The sequence below is a fragment of the Molothrus ater genome, assembly GCF_012460135.2.
Source record: "Molothrus ater isolate BHLD 08-10-18 breed brown headed cowbird chromosome Z unlocalized genomic scaffold, BPBGC_Mater_1.1 matZ_random_MA35, whole genome shotgun sequence".
NCBI classification, from domain to species: domain Eukaryota; kingdom Metazoa; phylum Chordata; class Aves; order Passeriformes; family Icteridae; genus Molothrus; species Molothrus ater.
Window position 1 is genome coordinate 734,480 of NW_023416471.2, and position 22,256 is coordinate 756,735.

Below are 22,256 nucleotides of genomic sequence, written 5' to 3' on the forward strand. Positions count from 1 at the left end.
TATTTCAGATTATTTCAAGCTTCTCTGTTGTGTTTTGTGCCTGTACTTGCTTCTCTCATCAAGTAACATAGGTGCATAATTTCCTCAAGATTTTTTTCTGCATATAATATTAATTTAAATCTAAAAATATTTTACTGCAGACCTTTTTCTCTTCTCATTCTAAATGTCTTCTTAGTAAGTTAGTGTTAATTAGTTTATATCATGCAGAGGTTGTATGAGAAATAAATGAAGGTCCACCAAATCCTACATGGATAATAAGACTTCATTTTTATTTTGGATTTTGAAAAGATCTGTATTAATGTTCTTTGATTCAGAGAGTTCTCTGCATAAAGCAGCTACTTATTCATAATTAAGTTGTGGTCCTAGCTTCACAGTCTGTTTGGAATCAGTATGGTAGTGGTTTTCCTGGGTTTCAGGACTAAGTTTTCTTCAGTGGTGTCTGAAATTTTCTACCCCTTTCACTCTTAGCCACTGAAGTGATTTGTATTTTTTTATATTGTTAGTGATGGCGAATCATCTTACATTTTATTTTTTCTGAAAACAATACATTTTCCTTCTCTTAGGTGTTGGATTCAGAGTTGGAGGAGAAACGGGTAGCAGATACTTTGTTCTCCAGGTACATTATGGAGATGTTAGTGCATTTCGAGGTATGCATTTTGGAAACTTGCTCTGTAAGTTGTATCATCTACATCATCAATATATTTACCTGTAGAAAATAATTTTTCTGTTAGTGCCATTTACAAAGATCAGTGGGCATATTTGGAATATAGTTTTTGTATTAACTTGACTTCATAAACTTAATTTATCTGTATAAATATTTGAACAGTGAACACCATTTTTTTCTTCAAAAACTGTGGAGCAAATGACTTAAAGTAATCAAAAAGCAGATTATTAATTTTATGTTTAGGGAGAAACTTGGGGTTTCCATATATAATTCAATGTTGTGTTTAATGAAGTTGTAACAGGTATGAACATAGTTAACCTGTCATCTTACTTGAGTAGATTGCTAGTAGATGATATTCACTAGCCAATCAGTCACAGTATTTGTGTTTGGAAAAAATGTAACTTGTGGAGACAGTGTCCTTTTTTTTGTTTGTTTGGCTTGGGTTTTGATTTTCTTTTTTAAGATGAAATGCTCATTTCAAGCATAGCAATATGGTTATTCTTGTCATTGAGTGTTTCACAGAATCACATAATGGTTGAGATTGAAACAAACCTTTAGAAGTCATCTGACCCATGCCCTCCCTGCTCAAGCAGGGCCACGTACAGCCTCTTGTCCAGGCCTGTGTCCAGGTACATTCAGGGGTAGAAGCACTCCAGGGCAACCTCTCCCAGTGCTTAGTCACCCATACAGTGAAAGAGTTTACTTATGTTCAGTGGAAGACCCTGTGTTTCAGTGTGTGCCCATCACCTCTGGTCCTGTCGCTGAGCACTGCAAAGAGTCTGGCTCCTTCTTCTTTGCACCCTCCCTTCAGATCCATCTCTCTCTGAACAGGCTCTCTCAGCCTTTCCTCACAGGAGAGATGCTCCAATTCCTTCATAATCTTTGTGGCCCTTTGCTGGACAGAATTAATTTAATACCTGGTTAATGAAATGAAAAATACTCTTTTTAGAAGAGTTGAACATGGGAGTTGATGATTTTATCTACAGCATTTTTTCCCTCCAAAACTGATAGGAAGTAAAATTGGATGCTAATACATAAATAACTACTACATAAAGCCAAATATTTTATATTTGTAATTACTTGTAAGTCAGAACAGTAAACTCTGAACAATGCTTTGGAATCCTTGACATACTACTGAAAGCATAACAAGTTAACTGAGCATCTTTCATCATTTATCCTCTCTTCTGAATTGCAACAACTGCATGGGCTTACATACAATCTTCAGTGACTGTATTCTTATGCCTTGACTCTATTCTTATGCCTGTCGTTATCAACAGACATCTAATTACCCTCTGGGTAATTAGAAAAGTAATTAAATAAGGTAGAAAAACTAGAAAGGTAATTAATTAAGGTAAGGTAAAATTAGAAAGGTAATTAAATGAGGTAAGAAAAATCCCTTTAGGCTATTCCTGAAATTTAAAAACACTTGTGAAACTATTGAAAATTGTGCTTTAAATATCTTTGAACACTACTATGAAGGTTTAGGACATTTTATTAGATTAGAATAATTCTGCTTTCCATCCCTTCTTACCTATAATCCTGAGCTAAGAATTCGTATTTAGGTATACGCTTTACTCTCAGATGACAAAATAAAATGTATTGTACCTTGTCTAAAGGAAACAGATTAAAATTTATTCTGGAGAACCAAAATTATATTCTACAAAAAATGTGTGAAGAGCCATCTTAGAAAAATATTGATTTCTCTATTTCATTTTTTTACCTTTTCTATTGTAAAAGCAAAAGTTATTGTGGAGTTATGCCTTATAGTGGATACAAGTAAACAAGTAAAAAATTGTCAGAAATTTATCTGCCTTTTTATATAGTCATAAGTGTTTCGAGTTCAGATTCAAATTAAAGTAAATCTACCCATTTTTAGGTCTGTAAAGGGACCCAGTCAGCTTTGAAATTGGTCTGTAGGGATATGCAGTGCAGTTGTAATCCTGGTTTTATTTTATTAGTCTATGTAAGCACCTTTGAATCTGAATTTTAAAAAATACTGTATTTTTCTAATGCCTAAAATGTCGAGTTTTTTTCCCCTTCCCTTTGTGTAACAAAGACTAATGTTGTTTCTAATCTGCCATATTATTATCTTAGTCCTTTCCAGCAGATGTAAGAATATAATTGTTACCCCAAGAATCAAAGTGTTTTGAAGTTATCAATGATAAGGTCTTTTAGCTATTCTGAAATGGAAGGTTTTCACATTCTGTCATTTTGTATGTGTGCGTCTGTTGCATTGTTTGAAGCAATTTATAAGTTTTTGTCAATATGTTTGGAGCAAATTTATGAGGAAGTCTTTCATCTTTGTACAGCTTTGGCTGTTTTTTCATTTCCATTCTTGTTCTCTCTCTTTTTTTGCACAATGAACAATGCATTCTTGCATTCTCAGCTGCTTCTTTTAACCCCCAGCTTTTCACTAAGAGTAGACTTATTTCTCCCTGCTATCACGATCTGCAAGAATTATGCTACCCATATTGCATATAATAACATATAATTTCTCAGTGGGGTGTAGAGTTCTTAGTGTTGTTTTAGGGTTTGGTTTTTTTGGCTGGGAGAGTAATTACTTTTGGCCACCAAGCCAGTAGATGTCTTAAAAAGATCTGTTTCCTCATGAGAATGTGAGTTGTATATTGTCATTTGAACATTACTCTGAATATTATTCTGAACATTAGATTTGATGTGCTTCTCTTTGACATTCTCTTGAATAAGCCAGTGTCTTGAATAGAATTAGCTTTTCATATTCACAGAGATTCATGGCTATGGTATATTTTAATAGCCTTTAGCAAATCAGTCATCTGTGACCTTTATGAGGTCTTCATCTGTTAAAAAAATTATATTGAACCAGAATCAACAATTGTCTCCTTTCTGTCTGGAAAGTAAGTTGTGAAAATGTCACTAGGGAGTATGTGTTTGAATTTTGGTTTTCACAAGTTGAGTAAAGGTACAGTTTCATTCCAGATTTCATACTAGACTTTTAAAAATAAATTTTACTGAATTGATACTGGATGAGTGAACAGATCGGCAAGTACAAGCACCTTGACTTACATAAAACTACCTTAATTTTTTTTAATGTATCCAATATTAGATACCAATATTAAATGCAGTATTATTTGTCTCATTCTTTACTAGTACCTCAAGTTCATGTCTTGTGCTGCATGTGTTTGCTCAATAAATATAACTTGTACAAAATTACTTCCCCATGGGCATTAGCTTTGGAATTGCCTTGCTCAGGAGTTGTGCTCACCTTTGAGGCTACTTCTTACCTTTAATGAAGCAAAGCTAATTCTGAGACAGCATGTGGAGATTCTGGTACAAATCAAGGGCTGACTTTGAAATAACAAGGGGTTTGGAGCTTCATAAAAAGTGCCACTCTGTTGCAGTGGGAGCTTGTAAGTCACCATGATTGAGTGCTATACTATTCCTATGAAATACTAGAAACAGAGCAGTGAAATTGAATAAATAGTTTGATCAGAGTGCTCAGTAATTTATAGTCCCCATACTCAGAGTGCAAAGAAAGTAGGTTTTGAAGAGTGTTTGTTTTTATGAGTGAAAAACCCATAAAATTTTAAGTAACATGCATCATTGGCTTTGTTTGATACAGGTAAATAAAGGCAGGGAATATTTAATATGATTGTGTTATACTTGCATGGAACACAAAAGGCAGAGCACAACTTGTCAGCATTATTCAGTGAAGTGTTCAAAGCTCTGAGTGTTTCAAAGAGGTGAACTGAAGGAAGAGGAAGCAGGGAAACGTCAGTTCCAGCATCCCTCTGTACTTGTTAGAAAGACGTTTTAGTTCAGTTATGGCCAAATATAACTAAAACAGAATTATAAAGCACTGTAGGAATTCCTGAAAGTTTTAGACTAATGTATCCATCCATTATTTTATTCTTAAACAGCACTGCAGATCAAATACTTTACAAATGATCTTGAAGTTCATTTGTGCTTCTCCTGATACTGATTTAGATGATTGCCTTATATATAACAATTGTAGTTATTAGTAGCAACTTTCCAGCTATCTTCAGTTCATTTTGAAATTGCTCTTTTTAGATGAAAATGCAGTCAGCATTATTTCCATATTCTGAAAATTAAAATTGTGTCAAAATACTTTAATATTGCCAAACAGAAATAATATTCGAAGGTTTTTCCCCCTCCTCCTATGTGCTGCTTTTATGACTATGAGCTAGTAAGTGCTAAATTTTTCAAATATGAAATTAGTTTGGTTGGTTGGGAATATTTTTGAGCTGTTTTCAAAAGATAGAATGGTGATGTTTTCAATTAAAGTTCCAAAACTGAGAGACACAAAATGACTGGTTGCATTTTAAAATTTTAAATATTATTACTTTAAGTAATAATGTTCCGAGAGGAAGCAAGCATTTTCCAATTTCCATTGAAATTCATGTAGTGCAGAGTTCTAACAATATTAAACTTATAAAAACTGAGTTCTGGAGCATCACCTGTGCTACATAAATAAGAAAAAATTAGTATAAAATGAGGAGAGTGGGGCAGAAGAGACTTTACAAAGACCTTTGTAGCAAACACTGAGGTATTGTGATTCTAAGTGAAGCTGCCTGCAGGGAAGAGGATGAACAGTATATACATATATTGAACTTTTTCTAAAATCATTGAAAAGGAGCTTAGTTTCTCTTTCTCTTGAATGTTTTCTTACCATTCCCCTTCTTTTGTCCTCATAACTTAGTCTTTTTGGCACTTCTGGATTCTTGATTTGGTAGTCTTGATTCTTGTAAGTAATCTTGATGAAAGAGCTACTGTTCTTATTTTTCTTTTCTCTGTACAATGAAGACTTAGATTTTTTGTTGCTATTTGAAAAGGTGCAACTGTGGTATAGTGATTCAGATTTTTAAATCCAAAAGTGTTTTTTGGGATGCACAGAGCTGGAGTAACTAAGAATTTGTAGAAGCCGTGATAATGAGCATTATGAGAACATGGTGAAATTGTATTAGGAGCTATTTCAATTAAATAGCACATACATTAATTTACAGATCTACTTTGTGAACATAGTGAAAGCAAATTCTTGTAAATTCTACTATCAGTGATGGTGAAAAGCAAACTGAGTATTAATTATCCTTTATTAGTGACATGGGGGGTGACAGAAAGAGCTAATGTGTGAAAAACTGAACTGACAGTTTTTAAGTCAAGTTTCAAGTTTTCTGTCAAGTTTCCATGTGTTGTCCCACATTGGCCATTATCCTTTTTTCTGTTGAAATGCACTACTTTTTCAGTTTGGAATCTGACTATTTATGGGAAGAAAAACTCTCAGAAATTACTGCTTGTTACTATAGATACTCTGATCTCTTTCTTATCTGAAACATATACTGTTGGATAATATTTTTTCAGAATGTTCTGTTTACTTACTTTGGAGTTAAATCCATCTTTTAACTACAGGTAGTATTGTATAAACATTAGAAAAAGAAACTTGCTTAAAAAGAAGCAAAGATTGAACACCCAGATGGCCAACTATAATTTAGTAACTGTCAAGATGACTGGGTCTATAAATTAAAATGCCAAATATATCAGCTAATGATGATACAGTGCACTGACAAATGAATTAGCTATTTTTTCTTACCTTCCAGGATATCCAATTTTAAGTAGAATTGCTGTCTGTATTGGTATATCAGGTTCACCTGCTGACTTTCATTACAAGGATTTCTGGCAGCTTCATTATTAATGTCTAAAATTACTGCTTTTCACTAACTTTTCATTTTTCTAATTTTGATCAAAATATGATTTGTTTGAAATAAAACGACTTTTTCTACTAGTGTAAACATGATACTGTTTCATTTCCCAGATGCTACTTCATAAAGATCTAAATTTTCTAGTACAGTAACTTTCATCCACCGAAGTTTTTCCTTGTATTAGGATTTCTACAAGTGAGATGATCAGGTTTGTGCAAATTTCAGTAGTATTTCCACAATATAACAATTTTACACAGTAAGATTAGAACTTCTCAGTTTTCTGTTATTTTTTTTACATAGCAGAAAAATCTTATCAATATGTAGTAATTTGCAGGGATTCAATTGCTAATGATGAAACTTTCACAATTTGTACAGATAAACACAAGGACTGCTCTGGTGTAACTTTACATCTGACACATCAAAAGTGAGTATTTTTAAAAATGCTTACCTATTTTTTATTGCAGTAGAAGTCATGTCATCCGTTGGCAAAAAAATTCATTTCTGCTAAGAAACTTGACACAGCTGTGCTATGAGTACTGGCTTAATACAGTTTAAGAGTTTCATATTTAAAAATCTGGGATGAGAACAGAAATTATGCAGATGATAGCTTTGTCCTATTTCACATACTTTGCAGAAAATGCTTTAGAAATGGTAGCAAACAAGAGAAGGAGAGGGAAACTGCTTTGAAACAGCTTCATTTTTAAGAGACCTGTTTGAGATGTAATCCAATGTTTAGAAATTAGTGGTATCAAATGGTATTGGATATCAAGTCATTTGCAGTTATGTTTTACAGAGGACTTGTATATCAGTCCTCTGTAAAACATAAATCCAATCAGAGCTTGGATTTTCCATTGCAGGCAACCCTTGATTGCAGGAATGTATCTTATGATGTCTGTGAACACGGTCATACCACCAGGCAAGAAAGGTGAGTTATCATTTTACAAAGTGATGATTTCAACATCTGATCTATTATTGTTGCTTATTGTGGAAGAAAATTTGACAGAGGCTTGATGATATGTAGATGGACAAATTATTTATTTGACTGTTTGAACAAATGAAGAAAAGAATAGTTATGTTTTGGATTATATTCTGTTTGCCTATGACTACATCAGTAAAGACAGTCAATACTGTATGAACACAATGTGTGCAAGTAATAATGAGTATTTCTTCAATTTATTTTCATCTTATATTTTATAAAAAATCCCCTACCTCTTTTTTATTTCCTCCTCTCCCCTCTAAAAAGCCATAAACTGCTTTGTACTCTTCTTCATGTGTCATTCATGACTTTTGTGTTTCTACTAAGAATTCAGTTTTAAAAAATTAATTTCTACCAGTAAGGAGCTGCTATTTAAGAATTTTGTTCCCATGTTGGGAGTAAAGAATTTTGTTCCCGTGTTCCTAGTTGGTTAAAAGCTCAAAATTCTAAAAAAAACCCAAACCAAAACTGTAATAAAAGGTTTCCAAACTGTTTCTGTTCAGAATCCTGAATTTTATCTAAACCTCAGCTTGGAAGCTCCCCAGATCCTTTCTTTGGCTAGCATGGGATGTACTGTTTTAAGGAAGTTGGATGCTGACTGTACTCTGCTCTACCAAATTTTTACGGAGAGCAAGAGCACTCACCAAGAGCACCATTTGTTCCATTCACAGTTAGCTGCCTAAATACTATGAGGAGTTCAAATGTTCAGCTGACTCCAACGGTTTATTGAATTCAGCAACTTGAAACATTTTTAAATTTGAACTGAAATTAAAAATACTTTGCTCTCCAATATGAAGACCCATGAAATTAATCCTCCACTATCACCAAGAATATTTGATCAGTGTAGGAATTTAATTTTTCAACTGGAAAGGTGAGGGAAAAGGACAAACAAACAGTTCTGTAGTTGCTGGTAACTTCCTTCTCATGTTCAATCAAATTTACAGCTCTTAAGTGGAGCATGAAATTTGTTAAAACAGGAAGTGTGGTACTATCTCCCAGAAAGGCATCACGATTTTTCTGTAGGCTCTTCCTTAATTACGTTTACTGCACCTAACACAAGTACTACCCTGTAAACATTGTAGACCACTTTGGTGACAAAATCTCTTGTCTAAATCTAAATTAGGTGTGGGCCTTTATAATCAAGACTTCATTGTAAATTGTGTCAGTTTAGAATTACATCAGTTTATTTTAATTTTCCCCTGATTAGATTATTTACCATAGCTATATTTATTTTAAGCAATCCTCAACATAGTCTGTAAGTAAATGTATTACTTAATTTTGTAAAATAGTGGTTAGGGTAGACTGAAAGAAGTTTTTATTTTATATATATGTCATCAGATTAAGTAATTTTCAAGTAACCTGGACTATATTTTATTAGTTTTTCTTTGCAGATATCTTGAGATGGACACTGCAGAAATATAAGATACTATCTATTATCTTTTGATATTATCTGTTGTCCATTGTACACATGCTTTTTGTAAACCATGCTGAATGAAATACAGTAATGCAACTTTTCTCTGTTTGATAAATGATCTGTTTGTCATTATTTATTGCTGTCATATTTTCACAGTGGTTGATGCAGACATTGCCTGCCATTACAAAAGGTCTCCAATGCACCTTTTTGCCTACAGAGTTCACACACACAGACTAGGTAAGAGTAACATAGGAATATCAAATGCCGAACAAAAAAATGTTGACTTTGCAACATATTTTTTAAGTATATCTCACTTCTCATGTATATTGATATCTTGCAGGTAAAGTAGTGAGTGGATACAGAGTGAGAAATGGTCAATGGACATTGATTGGTAGGCAGAGTCCACAACTACCACAGGTTGGTAGGGTTCTTTTTAGTTCTGAATGTAAATTTTAATTATCTTTGTTTCAAACTGAGAAACTGAAGTGGAAATCATGTGTCCACAGATTTGCATTATGGTGTTTCCAGTGGTTATGTGCTGTTCTGCTCCTGGAAGTTAATATTGCCAAGTATTATTACAATTAGATTATGATGCAAAAGTCATTTCAGATATTAGCACCATCCTTCTCATCAGTGTCTATTAACAGAGAGAATATGAAGTACTTTTACTGATTGTGGTGAATCATCCTCTTTTTCAGGCATTCTACCCTGTGAAGTATCCGGTAGACATTAGCTATGATGATATCCTAGCAGCCAGATGTGTGTTCAGTGGGGAAGGGAGAACTACAGAAACACATATAGGGTAAATTTTATCTATTTGCTTCATTTCAGAACCTGTTTTACCAGAGTGTTGGTTATATGTAGAAATATATTTGTTTCATGTCTTCTTCCAAGGTAATTCTAAGAAACAATTTCTGCCAGAATTTGTTATGCTGTCTGATCTATTTAAGATTTAACTCCACACAATGTTCATTGACGTTACTTATATGAATATTCGCTTTGCTGAAGTGTTCAGAACACTTCTGAAGTGAAGCTATACTGCCAGACAACTTAGTCAGATGTTGGGCTGATCTGTTCTTAGAGAAGAATTCAGAATATCAATTCTAGAAAATATTGTTTTTAATCAGGTGACAATATTAACAGTTTATGGTGAAATAATAAAACTTAACAATTCTCTACGCTATTTCAAATGAAAATGTATATAAGCTTGTAAAATTTTGATATTTTGACCTATTGCAAAATCTAGCCTTAAAAAATCTGGACCAATACTGAAATTACCTTTTTTCAGTATAAAAATGTAAAGGCTTTTATGAAAAACACTCAAACCAGAAATTACTAATAATAAAAAATAGGAAAATCTGAACTGCTTGTTAGTCACTGATGCGACTCAGCTGCAGGTGACAGACACAGCCCTGTAAGATCAAGTGGACAAATACAGCTGTAAAAATACATATAATATTAATACTCTCTTGGTTGGCCATGGTTCTTTGAACTATAATTGTCGAGAAACAAAAATAACCTGTGGAAATCTCTCCATTCTGGGAGTGTGCGCTGCGGCGTTCCAAGGAAAAGACATTTTTATGCATTGAGCACCCTAAGGTGGCATCTCAGTGGAGGGTTAAGGATTCAACATGGATTTTTCACCTTCCAGTGAGCAGTTAAGATAGTGATGTGTAGCAGTTGGAAAAAATGAGTTGAGAAGAGGTTTTTACAGATATCATGACACTAAAAACATAAAACCTTAATTTAACTGCTGACCTTTTGTCACAAGTTCGAAACGTTTCTGTCATGTTTCTGTAACTTTCCTCAGAGCAGTTCTTATTTGTTGAACAATCCTTACAGTTTAAGAAACAGTCTTAGGAAAATTATGGTATTTTCTTTCGATGTACTAGTATGCTTTCAGTGGGGAAACTCTCTCTCTGTCCTTTCCATTACAGTAATTGTTATTATTATAATTATTATATTACTATATTTACTATTTTTGTTTGCACTATAATATATGAATGTATATGGTATGAATCATGCCATATTGCTTATTAGTATTATCATTATTTTTTTTAGTATTACTATTATTTATTTATTAATATTTATTATTATTATATTTTACCACAAGTTTTGCTTTGTCCCATTCTGGGGAGGGCAGGAGTGGGGGCAGTGAGCGGCCATACTTAACTGCCACCTGAAATTAAACTACTACAAATGCTTAGACACAGTAGCATGTCAGATGAACCACAGTTTGTGTAATTTCCACATCCCATTTTCTACTGGAGTTTTAAAGAGGAAGCAATCACAGTAATGGATATTGGAGGTCCAACAGTGAAGTTAATGCTTTCTAAAAGCTTAAGCAGAGCTTGCCCAGTTTTGTAGTCTCCAAGGGATGCCAAACTTCCAGTGCATGGAAAAATAACCAGTTCTCCTTTTGAAACAGTCTCTTCTCCCATGTTTCCTTTTCTCCCCTTTGGCTTGTGTTATTATTGTTGCTATAGTGAATAAATGAACACTGCAGAATGCTGCTGGAAAAGTCAGCACTGATGTCTTTTGCAAACAGCTAATAGAACACCTCTGTATTTTTTTAATGAGTGTAGGCTCACTGTTTAATTGTGAAAGCTAATTAAAAATCTTGATGTAAACCCCTATATTATATGAACTTCTATTAAGTCCTAGCTTACTAATTTTCAGGATTGTAGCTCTAAACAAAAGGTATGAAGCTATATGGAAGAGGAAGAATAATACCACAGTTATAAAGAAGCCATATATACTCTGCTTCACAAAGTAATATTTTTCAGAAAACAAAACCCTTACTCATGCCAGCTGTTTTTTCTATTGAAGACAGGATTACGTAGCAGTAGAGAAGGGCCACTTCTGTTTCAAGTACTTTCACAACATTTATCAAAGAGCTGAATTTTGCTAGTGTTTTATCATTCCCCTTGCACTCATGTTTTTGTTACAGAAGCTTGCAAACAAGTTATTCTCAAAGTGACAGTGCTCTTTTCTCTTTAGGAGATACTTACGGTAGCTTAATATGAAACAAAAATAAATTTTTCAGTATTAGAACCAGTGTGATTGGACTGTAAATGAATGCACCTGATGAGGAAAGGGGGAAGATTTGTCAAACAGTTGCTGAAACGAAACATGTATGTTATTTGCAACAATTTCAAATTACATTCGTCGAAGATTTGTAGAAAAGTAAGTGATTAGTAATGTAATGGCACAGCTGTGTCATATTTAATCAGAACATGTGCCTAGTTGATAAAACAATTGGAACTGTGTGGAGTATGCTGGACAAATTAGAAGGAAGAGCAGTTTAAATAGGCGATGCAATTTTCTGTGAAATCAAAAGCAAATTGGTAGGAAGTTCTGAGATATGTGGAGCTTTTATCTGAAGCAGATGTGGTTGTGATTATCCTGCTGCATTCGTCCACACTACTTTTCTCCAATATAAATTTCTGATATTCACTGCAATGCAGGTATTGCATGCTTTAGTTTGGGACATCTAAATATTTGATTGCAATATTTTAGTTTAGATTCTGATATATCTAAATTTCTGATATTCACTGCAATGCAGGTATTGCATGCTTTAGTTTGGGACATCTAAATATTTGATTGCAATGTTTTAGTATCCTGTTAAACAAGTTGGATGAATTTAATAATAGCTATTCAGCTCATTATTTTCTAAGTGCCACATCTTTTCTGTACTGTGCAGGGGTACTGCCAATGATGAAATGTGCAACTTTTACATTATGTACTACATGGAAGCCAAGCATGCTGTCTCATATATGACGTGCACACAGAACACAAACCCTGAAATGTTCAGAAATATTCCACAGGAGGCAAATATTCCTCTTCCAGTCAAGTCTGATGTGATGAAGATGGTGCATGGACATCATGAAGGTGAAAAACACTTGTAATCCTTTTTATTCATGCCATCTTATGCTCACCGATGTATTTCTCTGTGTTGTGTTGGTATGCAAAATTTTCATAAAGAGGTAATGCAGGTCTGCATGAAATTCAAATTGCTAAATAATAAAGCGTCATGGAATTCTGCTGTTGGTTTTGGTGGAAATGTCTGCTATAGTCTTTTGTCTGTCTCTTTCTCATGTTGTCCCAGTTTCTAACATATTTTTACAGTCGTGTGGCCTGTGTGCCCTAAAGACTGGCTTCTTTTTCTATGCCAAACTTTATATTAACAGTTTCTTAATGTTTGTCGTATCTTCTGTAAAATTGAAAATTCTGCAAAATTGAATCATAACATTGCCCTAGTTTTCTAGATCCCACTGCCGTGTTATGGGAGGAATCAAATTTTTACATTGAACAGTTATAGGCATATAAATTGCAGCAACAGTATTATCCAGAGGTAGTCTGACTGATGTGTCTGCGTAGCAAGTACAAGTAGTAGTTTTTTATTTCACGTTTTTACTGTTGTAATGTGTGGTATGACTACTATGATGAAAATACCACGTATTTGTCTCAGAAGGGTGATTTTTACTCAGTAGGATGGTAATTCCCTTCACATGCAGAAGTTAACATCATACTCTAAACCCATTTTTCAGAAACCAAGGCTAGTGATACAAGTTCTTTGCTGCAGCAGGACAAAAAAGAAGAGATTTTGGATCAGGGTATGCACTTGCTTATTCCTATGTACATTTTTTATTTCTATATTTATTTCTACTTCTATCTTCTAATATGAATCTTTTTTTTTCTGATTGTTTTAGTGCTGTGTTGCTCGATATTACTACTGTTTATATATAAAAATGCCAAATGTTCATTTCCAAAGGGTGTTTTTCCACAGTAGGGGGATACTCAATTTCATTCACGTGCAAAGGCTAACATCATATCCTAAATCCATTTTTTAGAAACCAAGGATAGTGATGCAAGTTATTTGCTGCAGCAGGCCAAAAAAGAAGAGGCAGAGATTTTGGATCAGGGTACGTACTTATTTATTTCTATGCCAGTGACTTGTAACTATTGTCAGGCATAACTTATGCACTTTGAACTGACTAGACTTTGACAGCATTAAATTGCTGTGTTGTGATATAGCAATGCTTAGTGCAAGCAAGAAAATGCTTTAAGTAGGTAATAAGCAGAAATATTAGAGTAAGGCTATGAAACGCAAGTAATAAACTACATGATCATGAAGGTTTCTTTTTAGGTGAACAGAGAGGGGGAATTGTTGGAATCCACAGAATCAGATGGTTTTGGGAAAGCTGCAAAAAGCAGGCCTCAGAGACAGCAGAACTGTGATTAGAGCTAGGCAGTAGCCATGAGATAGGTCAGCAGAAAAATTACTTAAAATGTAGAAAAACAAGGACAAATAGAACAATGGTCTGTGTATTAACGCTTGTCTAGAATAACTCCCTAAGCTACAGAAAAGTTTATCTATCAAGATATTAGGAAGGTTAAAGCTTAATAATGGAGCTCTGTGCATTGTGTTTTAAGGCTTACAATTAGGTATTGTATTTGAAATAAGCAAACATTGTTTTAACCAAAGGTACGTGTGCTTACAGTGGTTGGATAGAACTGCAGTCAATATACTTTTGCTTTGTGTGATTGGTCAAGAAACTTACAAAGTAGGTTGTAACATTAAGTTCTTGGTCTGCTGCCTGAGATGTGAGCTGCTGGCATCTCCCCATTGTCATAACCATGTAATGAGACTGATGCTGAGAAATAAAACAGCTCAAGGCAGTTCCACAGCAGTCCCGTCCCATTTGTGAGTTGTACATAGACCCCAGCTGGCGATATATAGTGAGAGAAGTAGTACACAACAGAAAGAAAATAATATGGCTCTGTAGTCTAAGGCAATTTGATGCTCTCTGATTACAGTGTGTTTTTCTCTAGACTCTTAAAAGAGTTGCAGAGTGGTTCTAGGTAGCTGGGTAGTCTGATGTTGAGATCTGTTTTCCCAGTCTTTTAGGATGTACAAAGCAAAGAACTGAAGCTAAGTCTGCATATACAGAGATGCTGCTGAAACTGACTGGAAGTGTGGCTTGAATCTGAGGTGTTAAATATGATACAAAGTAAATTCATACTCTGAGATGTTTCTAGGTGGACATGCAAAATAAATCACCCTTCTGTTTGTCTAGTAAAGTAACAGTAATAATGCACCTTAATTTTGGAGTGCAGTCTGAAGTACTTTAATCCAAGCATGTGTTTCATAAACAGACATGATGGAATAAAAATGTTAGGAGAAATCTTTCTGTTCAGTTAAAATATTTTTTCAGGAGTTTTTGGAAAGAGAATCTTTGAATAAAGTTAAATATACATATATTTTGATGTCCTATTGACTGTAGGAGGAACTTTCTTTGTAAGAAAGTTTAACATCATAATCTGTACAAAATGGGATCTGAATAAAGGTTACACATAAATCTCCTATTTATTACCTGTTGGATGCCTATCCCATCTTTTAATTATTTTCATATTTTTAAATTATATTAATTATTATTTAATTATTTTTCATAATTTTGTTTATTTTGTATGGTATACTTGCATATGACTGCAGATGCATACAGAGAAGTATTTTGCACAAGGTATTTGGTAGACAGCTGGGAATATTTTGCTCAGTTGTAGCTGAATCTGTGAGTTGGGAAATGTCTGTGTTGAGTTGCATATTTTCTGTAAAGTTCTGCATTTCTTAGAAAAGCTGGTTACAATAAAAATGCATTGAATGAGGTCTTTTTGCATCTGGGATAGAAATCTCTGATTGGTTTAAGTGAAAGAAGGAGATACAGCTTCTCTGCTCTCTGCCCATCTCTCTTTTGTTTGGGGAAAAAAAAAGGGGAGGGGAAATATGAAAGGAGGCTTGCAATATCTTGTGGGGCAGGTGTTGAAAGGAAGAGGAAAGGAGAATCAGCATGCAGGCAGGTCCTTAGTTTTTCAATAGTGTGTTTTTGTGATAATGTTACATGGCAAAACCATGGAAGCAGCATCAACCAAGAAGGTGATGTACTTTTATTTCAGCATGGGTTACATTTCTTTCTAAAATAAATGTTTTATATAATCTACCTTTGCTAGTTTGTATATGACTGTGAGAAAAGAGAGGAATTTGATTTGGTAGGTGATTGAAAATCCTTAGGAGAAGCTTGAAACAAAAGACAAATTTGTTTTCCAGTTTTGATGTGGGATATGTAGAATGAAGTGTTTGAGACATTTTTAGATTAAGGCCAGACATACAACAAAATCTTCACATGTTTTCAGGCTTTGACAACATGTTGAGGGCTCAGATTGTATGAGATCTCTTAAAGAGAGTACAAAAGTGAGATAAAAGTGACTGAATCAAACTTTGGAAGAAAACACTACTAAAAGATGCTAGGAGTATCTTCTAGTACTCCTAGTATTAGATACTAGGAGTATCTATACTAGACATCTACTGCTAGGAGATTATAATTAGGGAGATTGAGAATAGCAGAGGATTTGCTTGCTCTCTCAACACTGAATGATCCTTTCAAAAATAAAAGATGAGCCTTTGATTTGGTTAGGATAAGGTTATTCATTATCTTTACAAAAGCATCTTCAGCACAATACAATAGTAAAAAAGGACCATCAGATCTAAGCAAAAAAAAAAAGGCAATTGGTATAAATTGCATATCTAAGCAGGAAAAGTGTACAACAAGCATGGAAAGAAGCCATTTTAAATTGAATGTTTTGGTCTTCACTGTCTAACTCTTGATTTATGTTCTCTGCCAGTGTTACGATTTTGTTTGTTTGACTGTAAACCAAAACATTGTTCTGTCACAGAGTTTTGATAGTGTAGAGCCACCACAGGACGTTTAAATTTACTGGAATATGCTTGTGGATTGTTTCACTCTTGAGATGTTGGTCTTGACAGCTATCACTTCTTCCAGAAAGTATAAGCTGCAGGTGTTTGTAGCCAATTATCTTTCCCATCGAGGAAACTGCTGATAGCTTGCACCTAAGAAATACAACTATCTTCTCTGAAAGTGACCTAATCAAGCAGCTTCCCAGAGACTGCACTGCTAGATTTCAGTTTCTTCAGTAAGATCAAATTGTTGATTCACCCATGTCTTTGTCTAGTTATATTCAGGCATTCTAAAGGCCAGGCTGTCTCATCACAAACAAGACCAAGCATTGACCAATATTCCTTTCCTACTGAGTATCTTCTTTGTAAGCAAACAACACCTCCAACTGTTCCAGCTGGTACAAGACCACTGCAAAGTAGTAACACAAGATCATGCTTTGATGTTGGCTGGATATTGCTTTACGCAGAGGAGCTTTTATTCAGAATCAATAAGTCTGCTCTTTGCTAGTTATGTCTAGTAAATTATGAACTATGTCTTAAAATTACACTGCTTACAAATTATTGGAATCAGCCTGGACATCACAAGCAAAGCTGAAAAAAAGTTAGATGCACATTTGGAGTGTAGAATTTAGGGTAGGGTTGCAGACACTGGGTAATCAGCAAAATTAAATTCTTCATATTTTGTGCCTTCTGAATACTCTTGAGTTCTGTCAAAATGCCAGGACATGGACAGGACACTTCAGCCTAATGTTTGTGCCAGAAGTTTGGAGATACTGGTCACATATGTAGACTTCCTGGATGTTTTTTTGATCTTTTTGTGTATGTCGATATTCCGTATTGATTTTCTCAAATACATTCATTTAAGGAAAGGATCACAGTTTCAGGGCACCTGCACTTCTGACCACTTCTGTTGTCTGATGCACACCCTTTTCCATTCATTCAAATAGTTCCTAAATATTTTAACTGCTGTGGTTACAAAACCCCTGCTTAATGAAAGCTCTAACAGGACAAGCTCATCCCTCATGTATGCCCATGGATAGTGGCTATAGGACTCAAACTGCCCTACTCTATACACCAGTGTTCAAAGGTTTGTCATATATCTTACTGTCAATGGCTCAGCTCTTGGAGAAAACCAAAACAGATCACCGACTTGAATCCCCGATTAATAGCTTCCATAAAGACCACCAACTTTTCATTAAAGCATCCTGTCTTAAAAAAATTATTCCCTGGGCATTTAGTGTTTTTAAGTTGAATTCTCCTGCTCTCTTTTCTTCTTGTCCTCTATTGAGCTCTATCTTTTAACAGTTTCTTTTGAAGCAGCTAATATCAGACAGGTAAACAAAAGAACTGTTTTGTCTTCTTTTTATTTTTTCAATCAACAAGCAATATATATTTTAGAAACTGAGTTAATTATTCTGTGACAACACTCAACAACACCAGAGATAAAATGCAGCACTTTTGGCTGGAGCATGAAGCTGTCAAACTTCTTCACTCAAGTAAAGTGAACATATAAACTGTTAAGAGTTCTGAAACCTTGTAACAAGGTATGTTGTTGTCCTTTTGCAGCCAATAATTACAAGGCAGTTGATTAGACAGTTGAACTAGGAGAAGGTAAACTGTGCAAGGATCATTAAACTTGCTTTAAAAAGGTCTGCAGTTCAAAATAGCATCAGGCTTGTTTGTTTAAGGAGACTTCTCATCGTTACATTAGGGAGAGCAGTGCTTTTACCACTCAGACCTCTCCTTGGAAATGATTGCTTATAGGTCATCTATAGGTCTCCAGCCACAGACAAAACCAAAACATTTGTTTTGTATGGCATTCATTTAATTTTTAAAATGTTGGGGAAGAAAAAGCCAGTGTAGAGTATTTTAATACTAAATGTTTCCTTAGTAAAGGAAATTTCAGCTAGGTTTCTGCTTCAGCACCAGTTGATGGTTGCTTTAGTAATTAAAAATCTTTCTCAGATATGGTTTGTATCCAAAACTCCTGTGATATTCTTTTGAAATGTTTGGATTTGTTTTGAATCAGTACTTGGACTTGTTAAATGACAGTATTAAGATAATGGAATGCTCTAGCTTTAAGAATTGCATTGGAAGCAAATAACTCCTATTTGTTGTATAGCTTAATGATTTTGTCTCTTCTCTAATTTGCTTTGTTAATATCATTGAAATTGTCCCTGTTACTTCAGTAATTATTTTCTGACGGACTGTGTCATATGGGATATTTCATTTCCAAGGGCAAGGAAGGCAATTCTACTCAAAATCATTGAACAGGGACTATTTAACAACATGACAGATCCTCTAAGGATCATTTTCAAAGACTTAATTTTCTCTGTCCCAGGCTGTAAATGATGATTTCTGGTTCTGAATGGGCTTTTTTGGGTTTTGATTTTTTGTTTGTTGCAGCGGTGGGATAGTGTTTGTTTCCTTGTTTATTTCTTTGGTTTGTATGGAAGCTTCATTATTTATAGTTTCACCTTTCTAAAAATGTTCTAGATAGCCTGTCATAAAATAATACAATTTTAAAATTACAAGTGATTTGTGTTTGAAATAAAAGGATATCTACTTTCAGTAATTCTTAAAGTACATTGAATGTCTCTCCACTCAAATGATGTAGTGGTATTTAATAGAACTGATAATAGTTTCAGGCAGCCAAGATACTTGGTTAAGTATTAAGTATTCCCCAACATTTTTTTAAGTTCTGTTTTCATGGTATTTTGCTGTGAGCTATTGGTCTGGAATGTACTGAAATGTTTCTTGAATACCTAAGTTACAGTCATAACTTTATTGCTAACAAGCACATTGAGAAGACAGTTTTTCCTCCACTGCCAGATGATATCATTAATAAGGAGTGTTACTATTTGGAGAAAAAGAAGGAGTATAACCCAGACTGAATAAATAAAAGCAAATTTAATGGATCATGTCTTTTCTTTTACTGTGGGTGTTACGGAATCTGCTTGTAAATGGGAAATTCAGTATTCTTACAGCTTAAGCTTCTTATACAATGACAGACTTCAAAGAAATATGTTTTTAAAAGTTTCATGATTGTCTATTACTGTCTTTGTAAGTGAAAAATTTGATAAAACTGTAGAATTTTTCCCTTTTTGATTTATAACTCTGCAGTAGCCTGGCAAATCCAGATAATTCCATCATAAGTATTCTTCTACTGAGATGTGTACACTTTTTTCTTTCCCTTTTGCTTTCATTTTCCCTTCCTCTTTTTCTCTTGTTCCTTGTTCCCAAGAACATATCTCCAGAGGTGATGATTCCTTGCTAGAGTGTCAGGTAAAAGTGAGCATCTGCATGTAATTTAAAGTCAGTAAGGATTTGACTGTATCTTTTCATACTAGAAACCTGGCTCGTTCAGTTCCTGAGGCTAAAACAGTTCCTCTTTGCTACTTTTGTCAACAACTGTTTGAATAACTTTGTTACATTATACCTCGCTGAAGCCTTCTAAAACTACTCGATCTGTTATAATTGGTTTATTTTCTCTTTTACTCTTATCTTTTCTCTTTTCTGTACAGGTGATTTCTATTCACTCCTTTCTAAGCTGCTAGGAGGAAGGAAGGAGGTTGTACATGTGCATAAGCATAACCCTACAGAAAAAGCAGAATCAGATCTTGTAGCAGAGATTGCTAATGTAGTCCAAAAGAAGGATCTTGCCAGAGAGATCACAAATCATGATGAAAGGGACAATACTGTTCTTGTGAGAGACAGAACTCAGAAATTCCACAGACTAGAGTCTACCTTGAGGCCACCAGAGAACAGACATTTCTCTTTACAACAGTCTAAACATGGTGAGGGAGGCTGGGAAAAAGAACATAAAGGAGGTGGGTTTGGGTTAATTTTATACAATAAAATGCAATGCAAGAGCTGTGATCCACATTAGCAAAATCTGAAGGGAATTTCAGTGGAGGCTTGGAAGTATTTTACATGACGTTCTTCCTAATTACTGAAATGTTCTCCCTCTAATTTAAAGGTATTCCACTGGCTTCCTTTCCCCCTCGATGTGTGAAGAAATAATGTGTGCTGATGGCATAACACTAGTACTTCAGTACAGTATTATTTTCTACTGTTACGACTTTTACTTAATGATTTTATATTGTTTATGCTAAAACAAGGTACACATAGGATATAGTAGTTGCAGGAAGTGAAGAATTTAAAACAAGTAACTACTGTAAAATGGTTACTGGAATAATCAATACATTTCATGGGTTTGCTACTACCTTGATCTGTCAGATACACAATTTTATAAAATTTATTGCTGTAATTCTATTAGATATTTTTCTCTCATTCAGAAAGAGTGGTAGGTAATCCTGAAAAATTCTTCAGAAGTAATATTTTCTGCCTATTGATTTCAAATTGGGCTTGACTCTGCAAATATTCTTGCACAGGCAGTTTTATTGTGCTAGAAATATAATTTATTCCCTTCAGGTTTCTATGACAGCAGAAACCATGGAATTAATGTGTTTGTTTTACTTGCATTTTGGTCTCTGTGATATTGACTGTTCTTAGCCTTACTTGCTAATGTGGAAAGCCAGATAATGCAGCATGTGATGAGTATCTCATAAAATAAGCTGATATGTGTGCATGAAAGCCATCTGTATCCATAAACTGTAGCCAAACATTCCAGCTTTTATGTTGTAACCACCTTGATTGATGTTTCCAAGTACTTTTGTACACATGTATGTATCATCCATCAACCATGTGATTTTTATTTCAGTTCATAATGTTAACATGTATTGTCTCTGCTTATAAGTCCTGTGTTTGTATTTAAAAGAAAACCAAAGATGAGGACTTGCCAATGTTACATTGTGCGATCCAGTTAAATACGAGCCTATCAAATTATTGGCAGAGGAAGAAAAAAACAGGTGGAATGTTACTATATGCCTGACATATGTGTAAATCATAAATAATTCCATAAACCCGACTGGAATTAATGTTTGGGAAAGTAATTTGGATAGCATTTCCTTCATGTGGATAGTTCAGTTTAGACTAATAACATGTGGTGCATACAAACAAAGAAGAAAATTCCTTTCTGTTTTCACTGATCTAGAACAGGGAATGTCAGTGAGCTGAATAAATGGCTCAGTTTGACATAGCTTTTATAGCATGAATTCTAACTACAGAAAGTATTTTCTTGGATATGTCAGTAGCCATATATTCATTTAGGGGTAATTTGTTGGTGGGGGACTAATTAATAAATGAACTTTCAAATTATGCAATTTTGAGGTATAGGAAAAAAGGAAACTGACATTTTCCTAATAAGCATTTTTGGGGTGTTTTTTTTATGTTTGTAATACCTTTAATTACAGAATTCCTGACCTGCAGAAGCTGTCAATACCATCTTTTGGTAAAAGAACTTTGTAGCAATAAAGTATTTAAGCATATATTTCGTTTCTTTTTAGAGAACTATTTACATACTTAAAACAAAATCTTCTGTAAGAAAATTTTCCTCCTCAGGGGAAGAAGTAAAGTTGTCTTAATTTAATGAAAAATTTATCCCCTTTGTAAAACATTTACTGAATTGAATTGAATTGAAAAAATTCTCAATTGTCTTAGGGCAAGACTCTACTATTAAATTAATTTCATTTAACTGTTTAAGAATCACCAGTATTAAAATAGTTTAATATTTTTAGTCTTGCAAATACTCCAGTTTTTAACGTGTAATTGCCCTGAAATACCAAGTACCTGAAATACCAAGTGGCTAATACAGTAAGTAAAGTTGTTATAAATGTTCAAACTTTATACTACTG

At 34.2% G+C, this 22,256-nt stretch overlaps 1 protein-coding gene across 6 annotated transcripts in view; it reads left to right on the forward strand.

Annotated features, from left to right (window-relative positions):
* The window catches only part of PAM (peptidylglycine alpha-amidating monooxygenase), a 109,757-nt gene that overhangs the window by 66,128 nt on the left and 21,373 nt on the right, over positions 1–22,256 (forward strand). For 4 of the 6 annotated variants that reach the window (XM_036402697.1, XM_036402699.1, XM_036402700.1 and 1 more), the window contains exons 7-16: positions 564–647; positions 6,733–6,781; positions 7,215–7,282; positions 8,904–8,984; positions 9,088–9,164; positions 9,446–9,549; positions 12,451–12,638; positions 13,298–13,363; positions 13,601–13,672; positions 20,025–20,330. In XM_036402697.1, the coding sequence (XP_036258590.1) occupies positions 564–647; positions 6,733–6,781; positions 7,215–7,282; positions 8,904–8,984; positions 9,088–9,164; positions 9,446–9,549; positions 12,451–12,638; positions 13,298–13,363; positions 13,601–13,672; positions 20,025–20,330 (1,095 nt within the window). The remainder of the gene's footprint in view (positions 1–563; positions 648–6,732; positions 6,782–7,214; positions 7,283–8,903; positions 8,985–9,087; positions 9,165–9,445; positions 9,550–12,450; positions 12,639–13,297; positions 13,364–13,600; positions 13,673–20,024; positions 20,331–22,256) is intronic. The other 2 variants (XM_036402703.1, XM_036402704.1) reach the window with 1 other exon arrangement.